This window comes from Abramis brama (genome assembly GCF_963993115.1).
Source record: "Abramis brama genome assembly, chromosome: 8".
In the NCBI taxonomy this organism is placed as follows: Eukaryota; Metazoa; Chordata; class Actinopteri; order Cypriniformes; family Leuciscidae; genus Abramis; species Abramis brama.
Window position 1 is genome coordinate 12,156,857 of NC_139970.1, and position 23,692 is coordinate 12,180,548.

At 35.8% G+C, this 23,692-nt stretch overlaps 2 protein-coding genes across 7 annotated transcripts; one reads left to right on the forward strand and one right to left on the reverse strand.

Moving 5' to 3' along the window:
* Positions 1–240: 240 nt before the first annotated feature.
* Positions 241–11,321, reverse strand: dcaf17 (ddb1 and cul4 associated factor 17; the record flags this gene model as incomplete). 5 transcript variants are annotated; one of them, XM_084121460.1, is made up of 14 exons in its annotated part: positions 241–630; positions 717–872; positions 1,948–2,028; positions 2,245–2,332; positions 2,555–2,664; positions 2,991–3,133; positions 7,092–7,197; positions 7,287–7,394; positions 7,728–7,817; positions 9,523–9,601; positions 9,741–9,877; positions 9,963–10,053; positions 10,154–10,257; positions 11,175–11,321. In XM_084121460.1, 14 exons carry the CDS (start codon positions 11,319–11,321, stop codon positions 511–513), a joined length of 1,560 nt encoding a protein of 519 aa, XP_083977586.1. In that variant the 3' UTR covers positions 241–510. The 5 variants fall into 5 exon arrangements, 2 of the variants coding, with proteins under 2 accessions (XP_083977586.1, XP_083977587.1); XR_014607391.1 differs by having other exon boundaries at positions 243–630; positions 2,232–2,332; XR_014607392.1 differs by lacking the exon at positions 241–630 and adding an exon at positions 1,538–1,661 and having other exon boundaries at positions 756–872.
* Positions 11,290–23,131, forward strand: mettl8 (methyltransferase 8, methylcytidine). Of its 2 annotated transcripts, none has more exons than XM_084121462.1 (10): positions 11,290–11,416; positions 12,192–12,327; positions 16,584–16,675; positions 16,753–17,006; positions 17,613–17,662; positions 18,572–18,632; positions 19,639–19,778; positions 21,311–21,417; positions 22,012–22,077; positions 22,180–23,130. In XM_084121462.1, the coding sequence occupies exons 2-10, from the start codon at positions 12,206–12,208 to the stop codon at positions 22,335–22,337; spliced, it is 1,050 nt and encodes a 349-aa protein (XP_083977588.1). In that variant the 5' UTR covers positions 11,290–11,416; positions 12,192–12,205; the 3' UTR covers positions 22,338–23,130. The 2 variants fall into 2 exon arrangements, with proteins under 2 accessions (XP_083977588.1, XP_083977589.1); XM_084121463.1 differs by having other exon boundaries at positions 11,301–11,427; positions 22,180–23,131.
* The last annotated feature ends 561 nt before the right edge of the window (positions 23,132–23,692 follow it).

Below are 23,692 nucleotides of genomic sequence, written 5' to 3' on the forward strand. Positions count from 1 at the left end.
TGCCTAAAAATGCTGTCTAGGTAGGAAGCTCACTGCCATCCCAAAAAAGACTTTAGCCTATCCATGCTCAAAATGACTATGATGCTGTCCAGATAGGCAGCTCACTAGGTTTTTGGACACAGACACAGGATTATTTCCCACCCCCTTTTTATTTCCCACCCACTTTTTACACACTTTTTTGTGTAACTCACATTAAAAAGTTATGCAACATCAAGTTTCATAATGATGACAAGAGCATATCTGTCACAAACTGGTCTTTAATTATAAAGTTACAAGTAAATGTTTTAATAAAATAACTGAATAGAAAAGTGTAGAAAAGTATATTTTTTTCAGTGCAAATGATAGTGTTCAATATCCATCTATTTAAAAACAAATGTTTTCTGCTCATAAGATGTCAAAAGTGCACAAAATATACCAATTATAATACAGTACCAGATATACAAATACGTTGTTGTTGTTTTTGCACTACAGTCCATTAGTAATCAACATATACAGGAATATGAAATGTGCTTATGGATCATCTGAAGGTCTTCTCTTCATTTTATAAACATGGCAGCAGAAGGTGTTATTTTTCTCCTGGACAATATGAATAATCGTGTCTCTATCAAAGTACACTTCATGACTGTAGGTCTGAAAAACAAACACAGAGGATGTTAGGTTATGACAAATGGAGTGAATGATATCTAAAAACCCCCCCATTAATTTAAATGTCATACCACATCCCATGGCTCTTTTAGAGGAACTCTCTTCATTAAAATCCCTGTCTTATTATCATGTAGACGAAGATGGGCTTGTCCTTCATCTTCAGCGTGAGTGGTGTCTATCACAGCCAACAGATCAAGTTCATCTTCGTACTTCACCATCCTGAAAGTCTAGATAAGACCTCCAAGTTATGTCAAAGCACAAACAATAACAGACCGTCTCAGACTTTTTCACACACTAGAGCGAGTGAACTCTGTTCCACCGTCTGGGCGAACGGTTCTAAGTACGATGATTGAGAATTCTGTCATCATTTACTCCCCATCATGTTTCAAACCCTTATACACTCTTAAAAATAAAGGGGGGTTTCAGATTGATGCCACACAAGAACAATGTTGGGTTCCCCAAGAAACTTTCAGTGAACCGTTCTTAAAATAACTGTTTTTTACTAAGGCTCTGTTTACTCCTGGTATTATGATAATACATTTTTATTTATTTGGCGCCTTTCTGGACACTCAAGGTCGCCTAATGATGCATTTTGGTCGATCGGATCACAAGTGGACAACACTAAATACAGGAGTAAACGGGGTCTAAAACGTTTGAGCTTGTCCACTTTTCAAGCACTTCCGGTAGTTGAAAACACATTCAACCGGATTGCTTTCATAGTGTAAACACTCATGTGATCGAATGTGTTCAAACAGCCACAAAACACCGTCTGCTGATCTAATGGGTGAACATTATGGGAAGAGCTCTAGCCAGACGGGATTTAAACTTTGTCGGCTGGAGACCCAAATTTGGTTTGAAGATGAAAAACATACCAAGCACAATGTTCTCTCACCATTCCTGATTTCGAACACGCACTTACAGCGTTCGGCTGGTCTTGCGACTCTGAGCAGAATTTAAAGCTAGTTCTCTCCGTATGTTTATTGCATGAGCTTATTTTGCCCATTAGATCGAAAGATCTGGAAGAAAAAAAACACATACATTACCCCTCATAGACCCAAGTGGTTGAAAGTGGGCGAAAGTGGACAAAAGAGACGGATTAAAACACCAGGTGTAAACGGGAATGAGTCTCCCTCGTCTACTTGTGATCCGCTCGACTAAAATGCAAAAGTGGTCAAAACGTTTTAGTCCCCGTTTACACCTGTATTTAGCGTCGTCCACTTGTGATCCGATCGTCCAAAACGCATCTTAATACCAGGAGTAAACAGGGTCTTAGAGTGTGTGTGGGCTGGTGGTCGGCTGTACCTCTTGTGCAGGGTCATCATCTAACAACTGGAATCTCCTTTTCACTGTACGGCCAGAAGAGGTCACAATCACCTGAGGTGCCTGTGGGCATGAAGAACCTTGTTTACAAACCATCCAAAAAAGAGCCTTCTATGCAGTATTGATCTTCTTTTACAATAAATATCAGCTGGTATTTCTGCTGAGTGAGTCTGATGGTGACAAAATCCTACGACTGTTGGTTAAAAAACTATAGTATCAAAATGTCAATAATATTCTGTTGCAACTACAGCTGGTAATGAACCCACAGACAACAATTACACTATTGTCACGAGCAGCGGTGATGGAGAAGTCCGTGACTATCTCACACTTCCGGTCACATCCAGTTTCAGCCATGATCTTCAGAACACTGTAACAGAGAAAATTAAAAACAGCAATTATAGAGAAAAGTGACACTGAAGAAAAGTGGTTCATCCACATTGTTCCTATGGTACAATGTTCAAAGTCACAGATCCTCATTCACTTGTTTATCATTGTCCAAGTGTGACACTGTTTATAATAAGATTCCTGTTACATACGTAATGTGCAACTGTGTCTCTCTTTTGCCATATATAATAATAATCATGCTCACTTTATTGTGCTGGGTCCTGCATGAACAATTCGGCCCGAATCATCTGGGTGAAAAAAGATCCAGTCTGCTTCCAGAGAGTCACATTTCATGTCCTGAACACCGCTCTTAGCCTGATGACAGATCATTGGATTATATAGACACATAACAAAGAAAAACAGCTTCAATTAAAAGACACTTGTGTCAATTATTGAACAACATAAGTGTTCTTTTTCTTAGAACCAAAGTCTTAATTTACTGTGTAATTCTATAAGTAATATAATTATCAGATAAACCTAATACTGTTTGTCTTGTCTTGCCCTAAAATTTTTATATGTCCACCATAATAAATAATAATTTCAACCTAAATGCAATATAAAGGTTACACACATTCACTCTCACTGCATGTACATGATTGTTTTGCATAGGATTATGAACGTGTATGAATCAGAGTAATCACCAGCTCTCCGTCAGTGATGGAGCAGATATGATGGGTTCCTCGGTGTCTCTTGTGGTTGGGGGTGTAGATGTAGTGCCAGGGATGACCTCCGATCTGAACCCCGTTCTCAAAGTATGACATCTCAAACAATACGGGAGGACACTCTGTAGAGAGAAGTATTGACAACTGGTGTTCATTTTGTAAGCAAATGGTTTTTTATTTAGACTTTCTTAAGGCCCTTTCACACTGAGAGCGATGCTATAAAGTGAAGCAAATCACGGGCGAACAGTGCTTTCACATCTAACGCGAAACAATTGATCGCCTTCGCCTAATACACACCTGTACGATAGGTGGCGCCGAACGAGAATACATTTTTCCTCATGATTGTATCTCATAAGTCTTTCCATTTCACACATTCATTTACTCTACAAGTTTCTTGTATTATCATATATGTAAGGGATAATGTAGAGCGAGGCGGTTGTTATAGTGAATACAACCCCGACAGGCTGATCAGGACCCCGACACGAAGCGGAGGCTTATAACATGGCTAAATACCAAATAAATCAATAATTTGACACAAAATATTGATTCAAAAAGGAGTTTATTGAAAAAATTATATAAAAAAAATTGATTTTTGTTATCAAGAAATAACAGACCGCATTCTACATTAGAATTCAACCAAGCCATGTAATAAATTAAGATACTTTCTACACTATGAAAACTGGTAAAACTAAAAAGCTTCTCTCAAAACCTACAACTGTGAAATTCCTCAGAGTAATTCCAATAATTCTAAATGACACTAATATAAATTACATTTATATCACAGTTGGTGTTTAATGATGTCGGTGTCGTCAAACATTTTTCATCACAGTTTACGTTAACGGAATTAACACTATTGACAACTCATAAGAAATAATAACATTGTACTTTAATTGTACTAACAACATAACTTTAATTGTCACATTGTACCTGGAAATTTTTCTCAACTTAATTAAAGAGAGTCAATTATCAGTAATTCAGTTGATTCCCTCAGAAACTCTTACACACTTCAACTGTCTGCAACTTTTTTCAGTAATGTTTCATAGTTATTATAGAGGTGGCTAATGAAAAATAAGTAGAAAAATCATTGGATATTTTGAAAAATGAAGAACAGCCTTTTCAAGCAGAATTCTATTTCAGAATTGGAATGACCATGATTGGTCACCAAAAAGCCTAAGAAAGTAATTGGATCATTTTACTGCAAAATATTCCATAGACAAAAGTGATCTATGCCTGGTTTCAAGGCTTGAGCCTGTAGTCCCAGACTAAAAGAACATGTTGTCTTAACTGAAAGCAACTTATCAGTGAATTTGTGAAAATATGTCAGTGCCATTGTTTTGTCTCGAGATTCACACCAGTAATGTTTTTTCTAAGGCATGTTTATAAAAGCTACTTTAATGTCCTAATTGAACTGAAGCCTAATCTAAGCCCTGTCTGTGAAACCAGGCCATAAAGTAATGTTTTACACAGGCTCAGTTTTGTCATATACAGTCATGTGAAAAAGAAAGGACAACCCTTTTAATTATATGGTTTTACGTTTCCGGACATAATATAAAAATCATCTGGTCTTTAGCAGGTCTTAAAATTAGGTAAATACAACCTCAGATGAAAATGACATATTACACTGTGTCGTTATTTATTTAACAAAATCGAAAAGCCATGTGTGACAAACTAAGTACACCCATACTGCTTCCATAGGAATGTAGCGTATGGACAAGCTCACGATGACTTGCTCATTCTAAAATTCAGAAAGCTTTTAACCATCGACGAATATCATGTAAATCACAGCTTAGCGCCAATGAGTCTGAATCGAATGGCTCCCTTTGACACGTTTGTGGCCTGGTGGAAATGTAACAGAAACACCTCCAAACTCTGTTGTGAGCTTCAAACAGATTGTAATCAGTTCAACCCCCCCTTTCTCGGCAAGCAAGAAGTCCAGGTGGCCGAAAAAGCCCTCTCCAAGATGCCCAACACACACACACACACACACACACCAACGTTCTTTGTATCTAACTCAGAATATAAATAATTCTGAAATGTATATGATATATTCCTGTATGCATGTATGTTTTCCCCCTTACATTAGCCTAGTTATGACTTTCTAGTTGTGTTAGTTGAACTCTAAGTGCTTATTTTAAAGAATAAGAATGTATCTCTATGTTTGTATCTTCCGGAAATATCAATCTTGGTACCGAATTAAACCTCTCGGTCTGCCTAAGCTAAATATATGTAATAGGTTACCATAAAATGTATTATACTATGTTTACCGTCTTTTGGAGTAGAAATTACAAATCCTAACACCATCGTAAAATATGCAAATTAGGCTGTCAAGAGTAGACAAAGGAACCCGCTCCCGCTCAAAAGTTTCCTAAGTCTATTGGTCAGTTCACCCCGTAAAGGGGCGGACTAAGATTCTCTTATAGGGGGATGACAGTGCTCATCTCGCTCTCTTCATGTTTTCGTCGCTCTTCGTTTCGCTTCTTCAAGCTTTTGTTTTCTTCAAGTTTGTTTAGTTTATCTAAGTTTGTCCTCTCTCTGCGTTTTGTTTTATGTCTTGCCTCGTTTAGTCTCGTGCTCATTCATTTCTACCTACGAGTGAAACGGACTTAAACTGAGTTTCTGGCAATAGGGCTTGGGTGCCGCGTTGCATTCTGTGACGTGGCGGCCATGTTGATGGCCAGTGACAGTAGTCCGAGTAGCAGTAAAGGAGGCAATCAACAGTCATCAAACTGAGAAGATGACGCTCACAATCATTTGATGGGAAAGTGTGAAAGGTAAGCCATTCATTTTGTGGCATTGGTAAGGCACTTTTACGTTTTCTTGTTGGTTTCTCACGGTTCGGACATCCAGGAAATGCACACTTTAGAACACTACATCGAGACCCATCTGCCATTCTTCTCAGTTCTCGCGCAGGTCTCTCGTGAACATAACATCAGAGGCCCACCCGGAAGAAAATCAATAGTTGAATAAAGTCTTTATTTTTGTTTGTTTTTGCGCACAAAAAGTATTCTCGTCGCTTGATAAACTTAAGGTTGAGCCACTGTAGTCACTTGGACTATTTTAACGATGTCTTTACTAACTTTTCTGGGGCGGCAGAATGAAATTACCTAGCAGCCTATGAAGAAGTGAGCCAGCTCTCAGATTTCATCAAAAATATCTTCATTTGTGTTCCGAAGATGAACGAAAGTCTTACGGGGTTGGAACAACATGAGGGAGAGTGATTACTGACAGAATTTTCATTTTTGGGTGAACTAACCCTTTAAGAGAGAACTGTGCATAAATAAATGCCCACAAACCTCAAAAAAATGAAGCAAGATTGTCCAGAAGAGCGGGCAAAAATTCCTCCAGAATGATCTGAGAGACTGATAAAGTCATGCAGAAAATGATTACTTCGAGTTATTGCTGCTGAAGGTGGTTCTACAAGCAACTGAATCATAAGGTGTACTTTGATTGTCACACATGGCTTTTACATTTTGTCTTTATTTTTGTTAAACAAACAATGAAGCAATATGTCCTGTATTGTTGTTCATCTGAGATTGTATTTACCTCATTTTAAAACCTGCTAAAGACCAGATGATTTTTATTATGTCCTGATCCATGAAACTATAGAATTCAAAAGGGTGTCCTTTCTTTTTCACATGACTGTAGATTAGATATGTACTATGTAATAATAAGCTCAGTGGTAAGAAAGGGCTCATGTTATGACCCTGGACTGTCAGAGTGAGAGATTGCACTGTGTTTTCAACATAATGGGAACAAAATATTCCATCACACATGAGGAACGAAGTCCTGAATGTAAAATAACTAATGGTGAAAATAACTGCACAACTTTGACAGTTTCACCTAAATAGATTATGCCATTTTAATTGACACATTTTTAAACATTTGTCTGAATCTCACAAACCCTGTCAAGAATGTCACCTCACAATCTACAGAGACAAAAATAATGAATCAACACTTTATCCACACCTTTTCAAGACTTTTTAGAGCAAAAATTGAGGGAAATAAGGCAGTTATTTAACTTTTTTTTTAATATAATTTTTATTTTATTTTTTTACTGTATATAAAATATCAGTCACCCACCATGAATGTGAATGTTGACCGGGATACCATATGGAGCCTCTCCCACAATTCCTTTCCCACCATTAATCTCACACTGCTGTCCCAGAGCCAATTTCTCAATTCTATACTGAAGAGAAAAGAACACATATGGAATGACGATAAAACAAACAGGGCCAATAAACCAAACAATCACAAAAAGGAATTATGTTCACTTACTTTATTAACTATGTACTCAAAACTGTAAAGTTTGACATGTTTTGAGCTGTGTGATACAGCTAAGACTCCCTGTGACAGCAGCACATCCACCACCGTCTTACCAAAGACCTGAACATATAACATACAGTAACATGTGACGTAACATAACATAACGTAACACAACATAACGTAACACAACGTAACATAACATAACGTAACATCTTTTATATTGACTCATTCATTTGACGATGCTCATTTGAATACATTTAAATAATAAAAATAGACAATAGAAAATACTACTTATCAAAACTAATATCTCGTTCTGAAATCCACAGGTTTCATTAAAATATGTAGAATAAGTGGAGCTAAATTGAAGTAAATTAATTAAAAAAAGAACAAAAATCTATGACATTCCATTACAACAAAAATAGATTTATATGAATGTACTTATGCAGATATTACTTTTTTATTTATCTCCAGCAATCCTACAAGCTCCAGTGGAAAGACTTGAAATACGGCCATACGCATGAGGATGTTATTATCAACACCAGCCTGAGAGAGAGAGAGAGAGAGAGAGAGAGAGAGAGAGAGAGACATGAAATAACCATTGAAAAAAGTACCCTCATTCAGATGGTCCTGAGGCTTCAAACAACAGAAAACAGAAAAACAAAGTAAACTTGAATGTTATTTGGCTCCAAGCCCTTATACTACCCTTAAAACCATGCAAATATAGCAGGTAGCAATTACTGTCAGAACACCGGATCTGCCCATACTGTAGCCAAGAAGATGTTGAGACAGAGCAACACTTTCTCACCAGCTGCCCTATCTATGAGGAAAATTAGGAGGAAATTATATCCAAAATTTCAAATAATTTGCATACTTCCCTATTATATAGTAGGCGAAAAACAGTATGTGACAAAAGTATGTCAGAATTCACAAGAGTAGGGGTGGGAGACACAGGGTACATCGCGATACGATACACGATACATGGCTCACGATACCAATAATATCATGATACAGCAATTCTGCGATAATCAGTATATCGCTAGACAATCCTATAATGATACATCACGATATCTGTCTACCTATGAAAACAAAATGCCAGTGAAAAGGTTAAGTGCCGGTTCTCCAGACTTTGGACTTAAACGTGGCTGGGGCATCTATTATTTTTAGGGATGCACAATATATCGGCCACCATATCGGTATCGGCCGATATATGTTCATTTGTAACATTATCGTTATCCGCCCAATAAGAATATTTGGCCGTTAAGCTGATAAATAATGGATTATTTCCTTCAGATGAGACACATCAGATGCGCTATGTTCGCCATGATGATTCTGAATTGCTTGAAATATGATTGGAATCACTTCAAAAAAGGAAAATTCAGTTAAGTGCAAAATGTTCTGTCATATGCTACATGAAATTATAATGAGAATGATGGCTTTTAAATTTGGGGGACTTTTGTTTTTGTAATCAGGCTCTCAAAAATTATATAACAATATAATTCGGCAATATATCGGTTCTTGGCTTTCAAATTGAAAGAATTATCGGTATTGGCCAAAATGTTAATATCGGTGCATCCCTAATCATTTTACTCACACTGCTGTCCGCCATCCTGTTAAAACCCTCTCTTTCTTAGGCTAGTTAATTTATGTTTACATTTTCCTTATTCATGTGTTGAGCGCCACCTCGAGGAGCCATGAAGTAGTGATGCTGGGAGGAGGGAAATCTATTTAGAGTGCCTTATTTTATTCATTAAAATATCGATATTTGGCGCCAGCATATGGATTATCATATCGCATGGGGAAGGACAACAATATTTTGCCCCATCGATATTTTGTCCCCTATAAAAGAGTAGGCAAACATTCCCCGGATCACCTACACCTACAACCTTCCCCTACACCTACAAAGAGGATTTATGAATGGCTGTGAAGCATTGACGTAATTGACCCTGGTAGGTTATATGATAATGACAACATGGCAAATGTAGTATATCCGAATTACATTCATACAACACACATTCATACTATATAGAACATACTTTTTAGAGGTCGCAAAGTAATTACTAATTCAAAATAAGTACCTACTCAAGAGAGTATGTGATTTCGGACACAGTCATTGTATCTTACTACACACTTCACTGTAAACAATAGGAATGCTATGGCAATACATTGTAACAATTGTCATGCCAATAAAGCACATTTAACTGCATATGAAATACATGCAACACAGATATGAGCCTCAGTGGAGTCTGACCTGTCGTTGCAGAGTCGTCTGTTTGCTCTGAATGGATTTGACATAAAATGTCTCCTGCGAAGAGTCCCAACCTAAAGATCTGTTAACAAACTCATATTAGTACAACAAAAACACTTCATTTCAGATGTTACATTAATGAGATTTTTGCCAGAAAATGTACTGTAACATGCAGCTAGTTATTATTTCCAAATTATTAGCACTCAAAGAATTGTCAGCACCTGAATTTGAAATGCGAGGAGAGGTAGACCCGCTGTAGCGTTCCTCCAGTGTCAGCCGAGAGCCGAAGTAACCAGTTATGAGCTGTCAGAGCCAACAGACAGGATTTCTGCTCTGAGGCATTTGGTAGAACATTGTCCTGCAAAAAAAAAAAAAATTACGATTACGTATTACACAGAAAGTAATATTCAAATGAATGACGTGCAGCAGATGATCAGACTTACGAGAGGACACTGGCACAACAATGCGTCTTCAATCTTCTCAGTTCGGGGAGTTTTGGGGAGCTCGTACAGCTGTTCTGGCTCGGGCAAAAGGCTGTGATTTGTAATACATTTGAGCCATATTAACAGATGTCATATTTTGGGAAAACATACTTTTCTTAAGTATCTTAACCTAATAAAATCAGATAGTTTACCTGCTGTAACAACACCTGTAATTCTCAAAGTATATCCGTCCACTTTCATAAGCGACGAGGGACTTGGATGTCTTGCTCCAAACCTTTACGAATTCTGTGTCATCCTATAAAGTCATGACATACTTTAATGAATTAAAACCTATTAAAAAATAGGTCAAAAGTTTGGAAATATTACTATTTTTATTTTTTTTGAAAAAAGTCTCTAATGCTCATCACGCCTGCATTTATTTGATCAAAAATACACAAAAACAGTAATATTATGAATTATTCTTACAGTTTAAAATAATGGTTTTCTATTTGAAAATACTTTCAAATATAATTTATTCCTGTGATCAAAGCTGAATTTTCAGCATCATTACTCCAGTCTTCAGTGTCACATGATCCTTCAGAAATCATTCTAATATGCTGATTTGCAGAAACATTTCTTATTATTATCAATTTTGAAAACAGTTGGGCTGCTTTTTTTTTTTTTTTTTTTTTTAGGATTCATTGATGAATAAAAAGTAAAATTACATTTATTTTAAAATTGAAATCTTTTATTCAACAAGGATGTGTTAAATGGATCAAAAGTGATAGTAAAGCTTTATATTGTTAGAAAAGATTTCTATTTTGAATAAATGCTGTTCTTTTTAACTTTTTATTCTTCAATGAATCCTGAAAGAAGTACCACATGTTCCAAAAAATTATTAAGCAGCACCAACCAGTTTACAACATTGATACTAAATCATCATATTAGAATGATTTCTGAAGGATCATGTGACACTGTAGACTTGGAGTAATGATGCTGAAAATTCAGCTTTGATCACAGGAATAAATTATATTTTAAAATATATTACAATAGAAAACCATTATTTTACACTGTAATACTATTTCACAATATTACAGGTATTTTATTTTATTTTTTTCGTATTTTTGATCAAATAAATGCAGGCTTGGCGAGCATGAGACTGGCACTGTAAATTAGAATCAGAATAATACGAAAATAAAAACCCCAGTATCAAACACACACAGCAATACTTACTTGGAGAATGATGTTCCTCAGGATCTTAAGGTTTGCTCCCAGTAATCTGCCAGAGTCATTGGATCCACGGGATCGGGATCTTGAAGTCAGGGCAGCACAGCTGTTCTTACTAGTGCGGGGCGCGCACGGGGACGGGAGCGCGCACATGGGGAACGACGAGTGACGACACTACTCACACCATTCAAATAAAATGCACTGACTACCACAAAACTAAGCGGAATAATCTTCAGAATTGCATCTAAGTGAGTGCTGGGTAAAGTCAACTCTCTGTTTTTTTTTATACGCAGACTATAAAAGTGCTATAGCGTTGCTGAAAGTTATATCCAAACCACAACAGTTAACGTTAGCTAATATACCGAAGAGCATCTGCGTCCTATGACTTAGTCAAATATGCGCAAATACATTTCTTCATTTTGCTATTGTTAAAGTTAAAGTTGTATTTTCGTGAGACATTTTTGGCACTAAGCTAACATTGCAATTGTTGTCAGAAATCCTCATATCTGCCGTTTCCAAAACGTTGCAAAATCATAGAATACATTCGTATAAAATCTTACAGTTGTCTGCTTCTAGTGGACATTTTTTGGTTGCTTGAAATTGTAATCAGCTTACACTCTGCTCACATGTGTTTACAAAAGCTTCCGGGTGTACGTCATCTGAAGGCGCATCGTCGCTGTTGCTAGCTGGGAAATGTAGTGTAATGCTTCACATCAGATTCAGTATAGTAGATAAAGGCCTGGTTTCACAGACAGGGTTTAGATTGAGCCAGGATTAAGCCTTAGTTCAATTGGGACATTTAAGTAGCTTTTATAAATTTGCCTTAGAAAAAAACATTACTGGTGTGCATCTTGAGACAAAACAATGGCACTGATATATTGATATAGGCTATCAGTGCAAGTTGCTTTCAGTTAAAACAGCTCAAACATGCATTTTAGTCTGGGACTAGGCTTAAGCCTCGTCTGTGAAACCAGGCGACAGTGTGTTTGATTGGTAATGACCGTCATTAATTGCTGTTCTCAGATGAGCATGGAGAAATGAGGAGGATTGTGAAGCTGACCGTCTGTGCTGTGAGGCTGTACAGTGGAGGAAGACCACCTGTCCCGTTAGGAGGAAGAATCCTCACTGACCCCAATGACATCTTTCAGCATAACATGTGGTACAGTCTACAGATGCTTGAGTCTTGTGAATGTGAGAACTGACATGGTACTCATTTAGTACCATGGTATTGTCATCTGACCTGGTACCACAAAGGTATTTTACCAAGGAAGACTTAAGATGGTTGACATAAAATGAAGTAAAAGCAGTGGGACATCTGCAAGACTATTATTATAATTATATATATAGTATCATATACATTATACACTACCTTTAAAAATGTTGGGGTCAGTATTTTTTTATATATTTTTTTTTAAAGAAATTAATACTTTTATTCAACAAGGATGTGTTAATTGATAGAAAGTGTTAGTAAAGATTTATATTGTTAGAAAAGATTTCTATTTTGAATAAATGTTGTTCTTTTTATTCATCAATGAATCCTGAAAAAAAGTACCACAGGTTCCAAAAAAATATTAAGCAGCACCAACCAGTTTACAACATTGATACTAAATCATATTAAAATGATTTCTGAAGGATCATGTGACACTGAAGACTGGAGTAATGATGCAGAAAATTCAGCTTTGATTACAGGAATAAATTACATTTTAAAGTATTTTCAAATAGAAAACCATTATTTTAAATATTATTTTCAAATATTTTCAAATAAATATCACTATATGTTCTATATTATTGATCAAATAAATGCAGGCTTGATGAGCAGAAGAGACTTCTTTCAAAAAAACTTTTGACCGGTACTTATATATATATATATATATATATATATATATATATATATATATATATATATATAACTGTGAAAAATATATAATAATTATTTTAAACATTTTTCTAATTCTGCATGTTTATACATGCTAGATATTTTATATTCATATATAGGCCTCATATTAATATATTAATTTAGAGACTGCAGGGAATATATTTACTCTAAAAATACACTTTTCATGCCTCAGGACTATTTAAGTGGACAACAAATAAAAACAGAAAAAAGGTGATTAAAAAGAAACAATGATTTGCAGTACCTAGAATGCACATAATTCTTCATACATTCATATAAGTGAATTTTGCTGTAAAATCATGATGTTGAATTTTTTTTTCAAATATGTTATTTTTTACAAATTAAAGCTTGTCATATCAATTGCTTGTTAAAAATAAACTAATTGTAGACTATTCAAATGTATATGCATATTAAATTCAGTTTTAATTACATTTATTATTTATATTGTGCTTTTTACAATACACATTGTTCCAACACAGCTTTATAGAAATGTAGAAAAAAAAAAAAAGATACAGATCCCCAGTGATCAAGCCAATGATAACACTGGTACATAAATACATAAATAAACCTGAAACCTTGAGAGAAACCAAGATGCGGCTGAGGAAGCCCTCCTCCTTGGGTTGCGTTATTTATAAACTATCTACATCTATAAATGTACCAAAAATTAAGAACTTCAACAGATAATTCAAGCTTTCATTTATTTAGGTAATACGATTAATAGTAAGTACTGATTGACTTAGTTGGGGGTTAAAAGATGCATAATATTCAATAGTAATATTATTGATTTGACTGCACTAACACTTCTGGATGAAAACAAAACATAAACTTAACTGAGCTGAATAACAATGCTATTGTCTTCTGTGGAGCTGCTTATAACTGAATTAAACTCATTTCATAATTTATGAACTTTATAGTTATTGAACTGAACCGACTTGAGCTGAATAATGACACTATTCGCTGTTCACTCTGTACATGCTACCCTTGGGAGATATCATTAGGAAACATGGCATTAGTTTTCACTGTTATGCTGATGATACTCAGCTCTATATTTCTTCACACCCTGATGAAACTTACCAGTTCACAAAATTAACGGAATGGATAGCTGATATAAAAAACTGGATGACTAGTAATTTCCTACTGCTTAATTCTGAAAAAACAGAGATTTTAATTATTGGACAAAAAACTTCCACACGTAATAATCTAGAATACTGTCTAACACTTGATGGCTGCTCTGTTAAGTCTTCATCGTCGGTTAGGAACCTGGGTGTGCTCTTTGATACCAATCTTTCATTTGAAAGTCACGTGTCACATGCTCTCAATGACAAATGTGGAACAATTAGTTAATGCGTTCATGACATCAAGGCTAGATTATTGTAATGCTCTTATGGGTGGTTGCCCTGCACGCTTAATAAACAAACTCCAGTTGGTCCAAAACGCAGCCGCTAGAATTCTTACCAGAACCAGGAAGTATGACCATTTTAGCCCAGTTCTGTCAACACTGCATTGGCTCCCTATTAAACATCGTATACATTTTAAAATATTGCTGATTACTTACAAAGCATTAAATGGTTTAGCTCTGCAGTACTTGAGCGAGCTCTTGACGCATTATAGTCCTTCACGTCTATTGCGATCTCAAAATTCCGGCCAGTTGATAATACCTAGAATATCAAAATCGACTGCAGGCGGTAGATGTTCGAAGCAGACACACTCTGTCTATTTAAATCTAGACTAAAAACACATCTCTTTGACCTAGCAGACACATAACACATTATAGACTTCTATAATTCAATCTTAGGCTGCATAGATTAGGTCAGCTGGAACCGGGAACACTCCCCATAAATCCTGATGTACTTGTTACATCATAAGAAGAATGGCGTCTACGCTAATATTAGGATCCGCCGGATCCAGGCCGTATCCAGATCTGATGAAGGACCTGCGCCTGGACACGACGACAACACCGTCCTGAAGTGTCAACTAGTCTCTCCCCTGTGAAGGCCTCCTTCCCTTCCCTTTAACTCTGTACAGATAAACGTTGTCAAAATAATTCCAATTCACATGGCTACGCAGACGCGACAAAAGATTGTGTATTATACATTTTTAAGGCCAGACAATTAATTTGTTGAGGTCAATTTGTACCAATTTGAGGTCAAGTGTGTTAAGGGTTTTCTGTTAGAACGATGTCGTGTTAGCGGCCCCTAAGTTAATAACTAATGATCTTTGCAACGGAAGTGAATCGATCGAAACTAACTTTAGCTGGACAATAACTTTATTCTAGAGCCAAAACAATCTCTGTTACTTTAATTTCGTATTATCACTGTAAAGCTGCTTTGAACAATCTGTATTGTGTAAAGCGTTATATAATTGTTTTGTTGTTGAAAATAATCCCACATTAAAAGGATTCTATTGTTTGCATTTATTGCCCAGCAGATTAATGCTTAAAGGGTTAAATCACCCAAAACATTACTCACCATCATGTTGTTCCAAACCTGTAAGACTTTCTTTCATTTTCGTTACATAAATCAAAATATTTTTAATCAAATATGAGCAATTTCTATCCCTCCATTGACAGCTACGTAACTTCCACTTTGACGCTTCAAAAAGTTCATAAAGGGATCGTAAAACTAATCCATATGAACTGAGCAGTTTATTCCACATTTTCTAAAGAGACTCGATCGCTTCATATGATAAACAGATTTAATTTAGGCTTTTATTCACAGAAACATTTATCAGCGAACATAAGCAGAAGCTCAAACGTGCTGCGTAACACGAGAATGAACCTCATTGGTTCTTGCTGAAGCTCAAACGTGATGCGTAACATGAGAATGAACCTCATTGGTTCTTGCTGAAGCTCAAACGTGATGCGTAACATGAGAATGAACCTCATTGGTTCTTGCTGAAGCTCAAACGTGATGCGTAACACGAGAATGAACCTCATTGGTTCTTGCAGAAGCTCAAACGTGCTGCGTAACACGAGAATGAACCTCATTGGTTCTTGCTGAAGCTCAAACGTGATGCGTAACACAGGAATGAACCTCATTGGTTCTTGCAGAAGCTCAAACGTGCTGCGTAACACAGGAATGAACCTCATTGGTTCTCACACGTCAAGCAAACATGCCTGAGCTTCCATTTACCAGATCTGATGTGTTGATGCATGTTTAAATGTGGGTAAAAGCCTAAATTAAATCTGTTCATCATATAAAGCGATCAAGTCTCATAAGAAAATCTGGACTAAACCGCTAAATTCATTTGGATTATTTTTAAGATCTCTTTAGCATCGAAGTGGTAGATGTGTAGCTGTCAGTGGAGGGACAGAAAGCTCTCAGATTTCATTAAAATGATCTTCATTTGTGTTCTGAAGGTGAACGGAAGTCTTAGGGGTTTGGAATGACATCAGGTGAGTAAATGATGACAGAATATACATTTTTGCGGGAACTATCCCTTTAATGATATTTTAATCAAATTCGCAAGAACTGAAAAAGAACAGCTGGGTGAAATGAATGTTCATACATGCTGTGCCTCAGGGATCATGTGCAGTGGACTGAAGAAGAGAGAGAGAAAGCCCAGCAGAAAGCAGAGGAGAACTCGAAAGAGAAGATTCCTGTAGAAGAGCAATGTAAGTATTCAAAACTCATTAGTTTTTGCCAGCTAGTTTTTCTAGTTTTGATTCCTTGTTGTTTTCTCTCCCATCAGCAAAATACGACAGAGAAGCTCATAAATATTGGGACCGATTTTATGAGATGCACCAGAGCAAGTTCTTCAGAAACCGGAATTGGCTCTTCACTGAGTTCCCAGAGCTTCTCCCTCCAGACGCTGCAGGGATGTATATGGGAAGTCTGGGAACAGAGTCTGGGAACGGAGAAAAGCACCAGCAGTGCAGTTCCAGCGCATTAACCAGTGAGACGGACACATTCCCTGGACAACATGCTGCTTTTCGGATACTAGAGGTGTTACCGCCATTCAGACATGCAAAAAACTAGCTCTTTATTACCAAATAATCATTTCTGATGTGTTAAATCATTTAGGATGGCTCATTCACACCAAGGGCCATAACGATAACTAGTTGTGATGTTCTGTTTTAACAGTTGATAGAGTTTTATAAGGCTAATAAAAAGCTGGCCGAATGCATTTGTCATTTGTGGTGCCAGCATCACTTTATCTTATGGTCAGTTTAATAAAACGCAATGTTTCTGAATGTTTAGTATAGCCCTAATGTTTCTGTAATTTTGTACAATTTCTTCAAGCTGTAACAGAATATTTGCGGGTGTGGGCGGGAGAGGAACACACACATTGCGGAGCGGGTGGTAATGGTCAGAGATTCAGCTCGAGTGAGAAACCGTATCATTAGAATCACTTTCAGAACTAATTTTATTCAGATGATAAATGATAAAAACATTGACAGCCAATCAGAATCCATCCTGCTTTATAGAGCTTGAGCATTTAAAACAGCAGACAGCATGCTTAGAATAACAGAACGATAACAGAACTAGTTATCGTTCTTCGTGTGAATCGGCATTTAAGTTTAGGTGATTTTGGTGTGTGTGTTTATGCAGGTGGGCTGTGGTGTTGGTAACAGTGTGTTTCCCATCATCAGCACCATCAGGTAAGAGCATCCGCTTTATGTTTCTCATTTTTATTACTAGGAGAAATTATGTAGGAGTTTGTCTTTCAGTTGCTCTAGCAAAGGACAAAAAGCACTGTGAAATACACTACCATTTAAAGGTTTGGGGTCAGTAAGATGTTGTTGGAAACGTTTTTGAAAGAAGTCTCTGCCAAGGCTGCATTTATTTGATTAAAAATATAGTAAAAACTGTAACATTGTGAATTATTATTATTATTATTATTATAATTTTCTATTTATTTATTTCTGTGATCAAAGCTGAATTTTCAGCATCATTACTCCAGTCTTCATTGTCACGTGATCCTTCAGAAATCATGATGATTTGCTGATTTGTGCATTTATTATTATTATTACAGTTGTGCTGTTTAATGATTTTTGGTGAAAACCATGATACATTTTTTCTTGATTATTTGATAAATAGAAACTTCCAAAGAACAGGGTTTATTTTGAAGTGGAAATCGTTTGTAGCATTATAAATGATTTTACTGTCACTTTTAATCAATTTGATCCATTATTTTAATAAAATCTCACTGACCCAAACATTTGAACAGTTGTGTAGATCTCATGCTCTAAGTCTTCTGAAGCCGTACAATAGTTTTGTGTGAGGAACTATATCTTGAGTATTTAAGTTGTTCTTGTGTAATGTAATAAAATCTGTATTGTATGTTAATGTTTTCCATGTAATAAGTGTAGTAACCATGTGATAAGCGGAATATTGTACAGTCAGAAATGTTCAGGTTATTATCATTTGCAAAATAGACCCTAAATGGGTGACCTCAAAGCAAAAACTGACTGCATTATCCCATACAGTTAAGGAGATGAAAATCAAAAAGTAATAGAAACACTAATTGGGAGTAGCAAGTAAAAGCAGGCATATTTGTGTATTTTTAGGGGCAGCAAGGCGTTTCTGTACTGCTGTGACTTCTCATCTCGAGCTGTTGAGCTCATCCAGGTAAATCACAGTGACATGTCTCTGCTTCTCAGCGCATAATTACACCTGCCACCTTTCCATCAAGCAGAGCCCACACACACATCCCAGATACACATTAGCGAAAGCCTCTGAGAATGGATAAAGATGGGGAGGGCAACATATCCTGTTCTCCATCCGTATAAGTGACGGCTGATCAGCGGTGTGGGAGTCTGGCTCTGTCTCCTGGTGCTTGATGCTCTTTGGTATGCAGAGACCTTCATCGAATGCCAGCAGCGGAACATATTGAATGGCGGGGGAAGTGACATCAAGCATGCAGCGGCAGTGCTGCATATATGCTTTGATTTTTATTCTAATATAAAAACTAATATCTTTACATTTTGTGAAGAAAATTTGATTTGCCTGTGCAGAAGTCACAGCCGTGTTGCTTGGGTGTTGGTCCAAGTCAAAAGAGCCACAGAGTAGAGTCTCTGTGGTGTTCTGGACCCTCAATATGACTTCATAAAAATCATAAATGTTTCTTGAGCAGCAAATCAGCATATTAGAATGATTTCTGAAGGATCATGTGACTGAGGCTGAAAATTAATTTTAATTAATTACATTTTACATTACATTTTCAAATAGAAAGCAACTATTTTATGTGTTAAACCAAGAGGAATTCATGGAACTTAAAATAAATGTATAAAAAAATGCCTTCAATATTTGAATAATTAATTTTGAATAATTTTTTTTTTTAATTGTAATATATACAATATATAAAGTACAGTTGTATATATCATTGTAGTACTGAATTTAATTTATGCTAGTAATATTTTTAATACAGGTTTAATTTTTCCTGCTTTTTTTGATTTCGGGTTGAAAGATGACCTGAACATTTCATTATGAGATTCACCCTAAAAGTAATTTTATTTAGTCTATTTGAAATGTGATTAAAGCGATTCCCAAAGTGTCAACAGCTTTCATATTCAGATAAATGAAACTCATAATGTTTGTTAATTGTATTAGTATACGTATACGTTTTCTCTTGCAGGAGCACCCAGACTATGACCCTGCGGTGTGTCATGCATTCGTGCGGGACATTTGTGACCCAACGTCCCCATTTCCCTTCCCCCCTGAGAGTTTGGACATTATTCTGGTGGTCTTTGTGCTCTCTGCCATCCACCCAGCACGGTAATAAAGGTCACACACACATTCATTATGTTAACACTGTAACGCACTTGCCCAGCATGCATCTGACATTAGAGTGTTTATATGCCCAGTATCTACAGTGTCCATTACTGCTGTCTCACTTATAGCAGCCATTTCCAGTTTACCTCACTGTTATACGGTACCCTTCAGCCAGATCCACCTATCACAACGTGCATTTAATATCTGTCAAATATTTCATATACTTCAAAATAGCATGAGAACAGCATTAGAAGCATGTTTTTATTTTATCATTAAACCACTTTTTTTTTTTTGTATTTAGAAGCGTTAATATACAAACTTAACATACATGATTATTTATTTATGTTAAAGCCAGTGTTGTAGCTTTAGAAGTTATCTATGATATCTTCAAACATAAACATGATCTTGACAGCTCTTGAGCAATGTTGTGGAAAATTGAGTGTTTGATATTGTCAGTTTGCATATTTCACCACAGCTCTGGAGTATCATGCAAAGGGAATTGAGTGCAAACATGAAACACTTACATATGAAGCTGGAATTGGAAGCTCGTAGAACCATAGACTAGTATATTTTCTCTTTTGTTTGCATTAGCAAAGTGTTTCTAGTTTGCTTTGCACTCAGAGATGTTGAACTAATATTTCTACTTGTCCCTTGTCAGATTCACAGATAAATTATAGAGTTTTTAATACATTCCCTCAAATATAGTCTACACAATATTGAGTCTGAGTTATTTATACAGTGCACTTATTACAGGTTAAATCCCTCTAGACTAGAGGAACCATGAGCTGAAGTGTCTTCATCAAGGTTACATGGTGATATAGCTTATAGACTATATCTATCTACAACCTTACTGTTAGAAACTCAGATCTTCAGCCCCTCAATCAGATCCGTCATTTCAGGGAATGTAACTGAACACAGTACACACAATTGCCAGGGAATCCCTGTTTTTACATGAGCATTTGCATAAAAATCATTAAAAAATACTATTTGAAATAAAATTAAATGTTAAATGTACTAAAATAACTCAAAGTAAAACTGAAATGAATAAAAAACTTTTAAAACTAATATTGACAAAAAACAACACAATTTATAAAACTTTAAAATAAAAATTAATTCAAAATAATAATAAAAGCTATAATAGCATCCCAGTGATTCTAATACATGTGTTAGTGAGTTTGTAAATTCATTTTCTATAGCAAATTATAATTACACCTTAAATCTGTTTTTAAGTTCTGAATTTTATATAAAAATACATATATTATATACAAATTCTGTTATCATTTATTCACCCTCATGTCATTCCAAATTCATTATTTAGCAGAATTTCTGAGTTTTTTCCACATACAACAGCAACTCAGGCTGTCAAGATTCATAAAGGATTCAAACAAAAGCACCATAAAAATGTCTCTATATGGAGAAATTGCCATTCTATTCAAACTCATGTGATACCATTAGGAAGCCTAATAGCATCTCTGTTATTATCTAAATATGAATGTGCGTAAAACACCTTTAACCCCTCTGCTTTGCTCCAGCAGAGCTCTAGGAGTGGTGAAGAGTTTGGCTGGACAGCTGAAGCCTGGAGGAATCATGCTGTTCAGAGACTATGGCAGATATGATCTGTCACAACTGCGATTTAAAAAAGGTGATTGTTGACTCATTAAACTCTGGCTCAGTCTTTTCATTACCTAATATGTCATGTGTTAGCTGTGAATGTTGAAAACACTGATACAGAGACCCCTCTTTGTATTCTATTTAAAATGCACATTAAACCAGTTTCATTGTATGGAGGTGTGCACATACACACATACTGTAAATACACACACTTTTTCTCTCATGCTCAGTCACATTAGCATTATCTCGTGAACCCTTTTATCTACACTAAATCAGAAACATGTTCATTTTAACCCACAGTTGATATAATTTAGCATTGTAATTAATATTATTACAAAGTCCATTACTACAGTGATTCAGTTTTAATCGATATCCAAATCGTCAATACAATATACAACGCAGTCAATATACAACACATTGTTTTCTTTCCTTAAAAAACAACTGAATGTGTGTTAAGCCTCTAATTGTGAAAAAAATACAAGATTAATATTTTGACAGTCCTACGTTTTTTATTCATGTTCAAAATATTCATTTCTTTTCTCGTAGATTTAACAAAACGGCATAAAAACTTGATTGTGATCGATTCTTGAATAACCGTGCATGACCACTGATCCACTTTCCACAGGTCAGTGTTTGTCTGAAAACTTCTATACGCGGCAGGACGGAACATGTGTGTATTTCTTCACAAAAGGTAGAACCATTTCAGCAGATTTTCTTACATATTATTTTTGTATTCCATGCCGTTTTGGCTCACATAAACACCTATTCATGCTGAATGTCTTGATCTCTACAGATGAGGTTCATCATTTGTTTTCTAATGCTGGTTTGGAGGAGATTCAGAATTTGGAAGACAGAAGACTGCAGGTAAACAGAGGAAAGAAGGTGGTAATGCACAGAGTGTGGATGCAAAGCAAATACCGGAAGCCTTATCTGATCTCAGCATCTGTCTAGCACACTGAGCTCTACACAAACTCAGCTACTGAAAGACTTATCAAGATTTTAAAGGACATTACCTCTGTGACAGACCTCAAGTACAGTAAATGATGGAGATGACACTGTAAAAACATCAAGAAAGCAATCCTTGTTTCTTTTAACTTCTGATGTGCCACTATTGTCCTTTGTCAATAGCTCCCATTTTGTAATGAATGCATTGTCTTTGCATTTTTAGATATTTGAGTGAATTGTCGTTACGAGTTCTGAAAGTTTGAAAGGCCGTTTTACCATTGCATGTCATCAAATAATAATATGATTTAAGTAAAAATGTGGTTTGATTTTTCATTCAAGAATATAGTCTACTGCTACGCTGTTTTAGATTAGATTAGATTAGATTAGATTCAACTTTATTGTCATTGCACAAGTAAGGACAACCAGTACAACGAAATGCAGTTTTTACATCTATTAATCATTAAAGTGCTTTTCCTTTATAGCAGTGCTTAAAAAATACATAAAAACACAGAATGCAGTATCATCATATTAGTCCATTATTAAAGTGCATTAGCAAATAAAATGCATAGAGTTCTGAGAAACCAGATGGTCCATAGTCCATATAAGTAGAGATTATCATATATAGTGCACTGTTATTACAACAAACTGTTAATTCTCACTGAAGGGCCAATAATTGCATTTGTTCTTTAAACGTGTATTTGCTCAGGCTTTTTATACAATTGTTTGAGATGTACATTGAATATTATTGTTTTACATGTTTGTGATGGCAAATTGGTTTCCAAAGAAATAAATTTGATTTAAAAAAAATTTATTTGATATTTATTTCACAAATTTGCTTCACAGTCATGATAATTATAAGATGTATGAGTATATAATGTCAGTAGGCCTTTTCATTTATTGCATGTACAAATTGCATTGCATGAGATCGCATGTACTTTCATTTTTACCTTGATACACACTGATTTGAAGCGAATCTATGTCATAGGTTGATATTTATAGCCATCTGCACTGCCTGGCCAAAAAAAAAAGTTGCTGTTTCGATTTGAATAGGCAAATGCTTAAGAGTGGAAATAAATGTTGTGATGTTATTTCCATCAAGAGGTGCATACATTTTTGGTCAAGATTTTGTATTGACAATGCAAGAGTCCAGCACTCTACAGTCTCCTCCAGCACATCTCAAAGACTTACAATGAATTTAAGGTGCCAATTCATGTGTGAAAATTATTCTTTATGCTCCTTCCAACTATTCTTTCACAGTTTGAGCCTGATGAATCTTGACATTGTCATCCTGGAATACGTCCAGACACGTATATTCCAAGTATGAAAATGAAATACATTTCATTGTAGAAATACAATTTCAT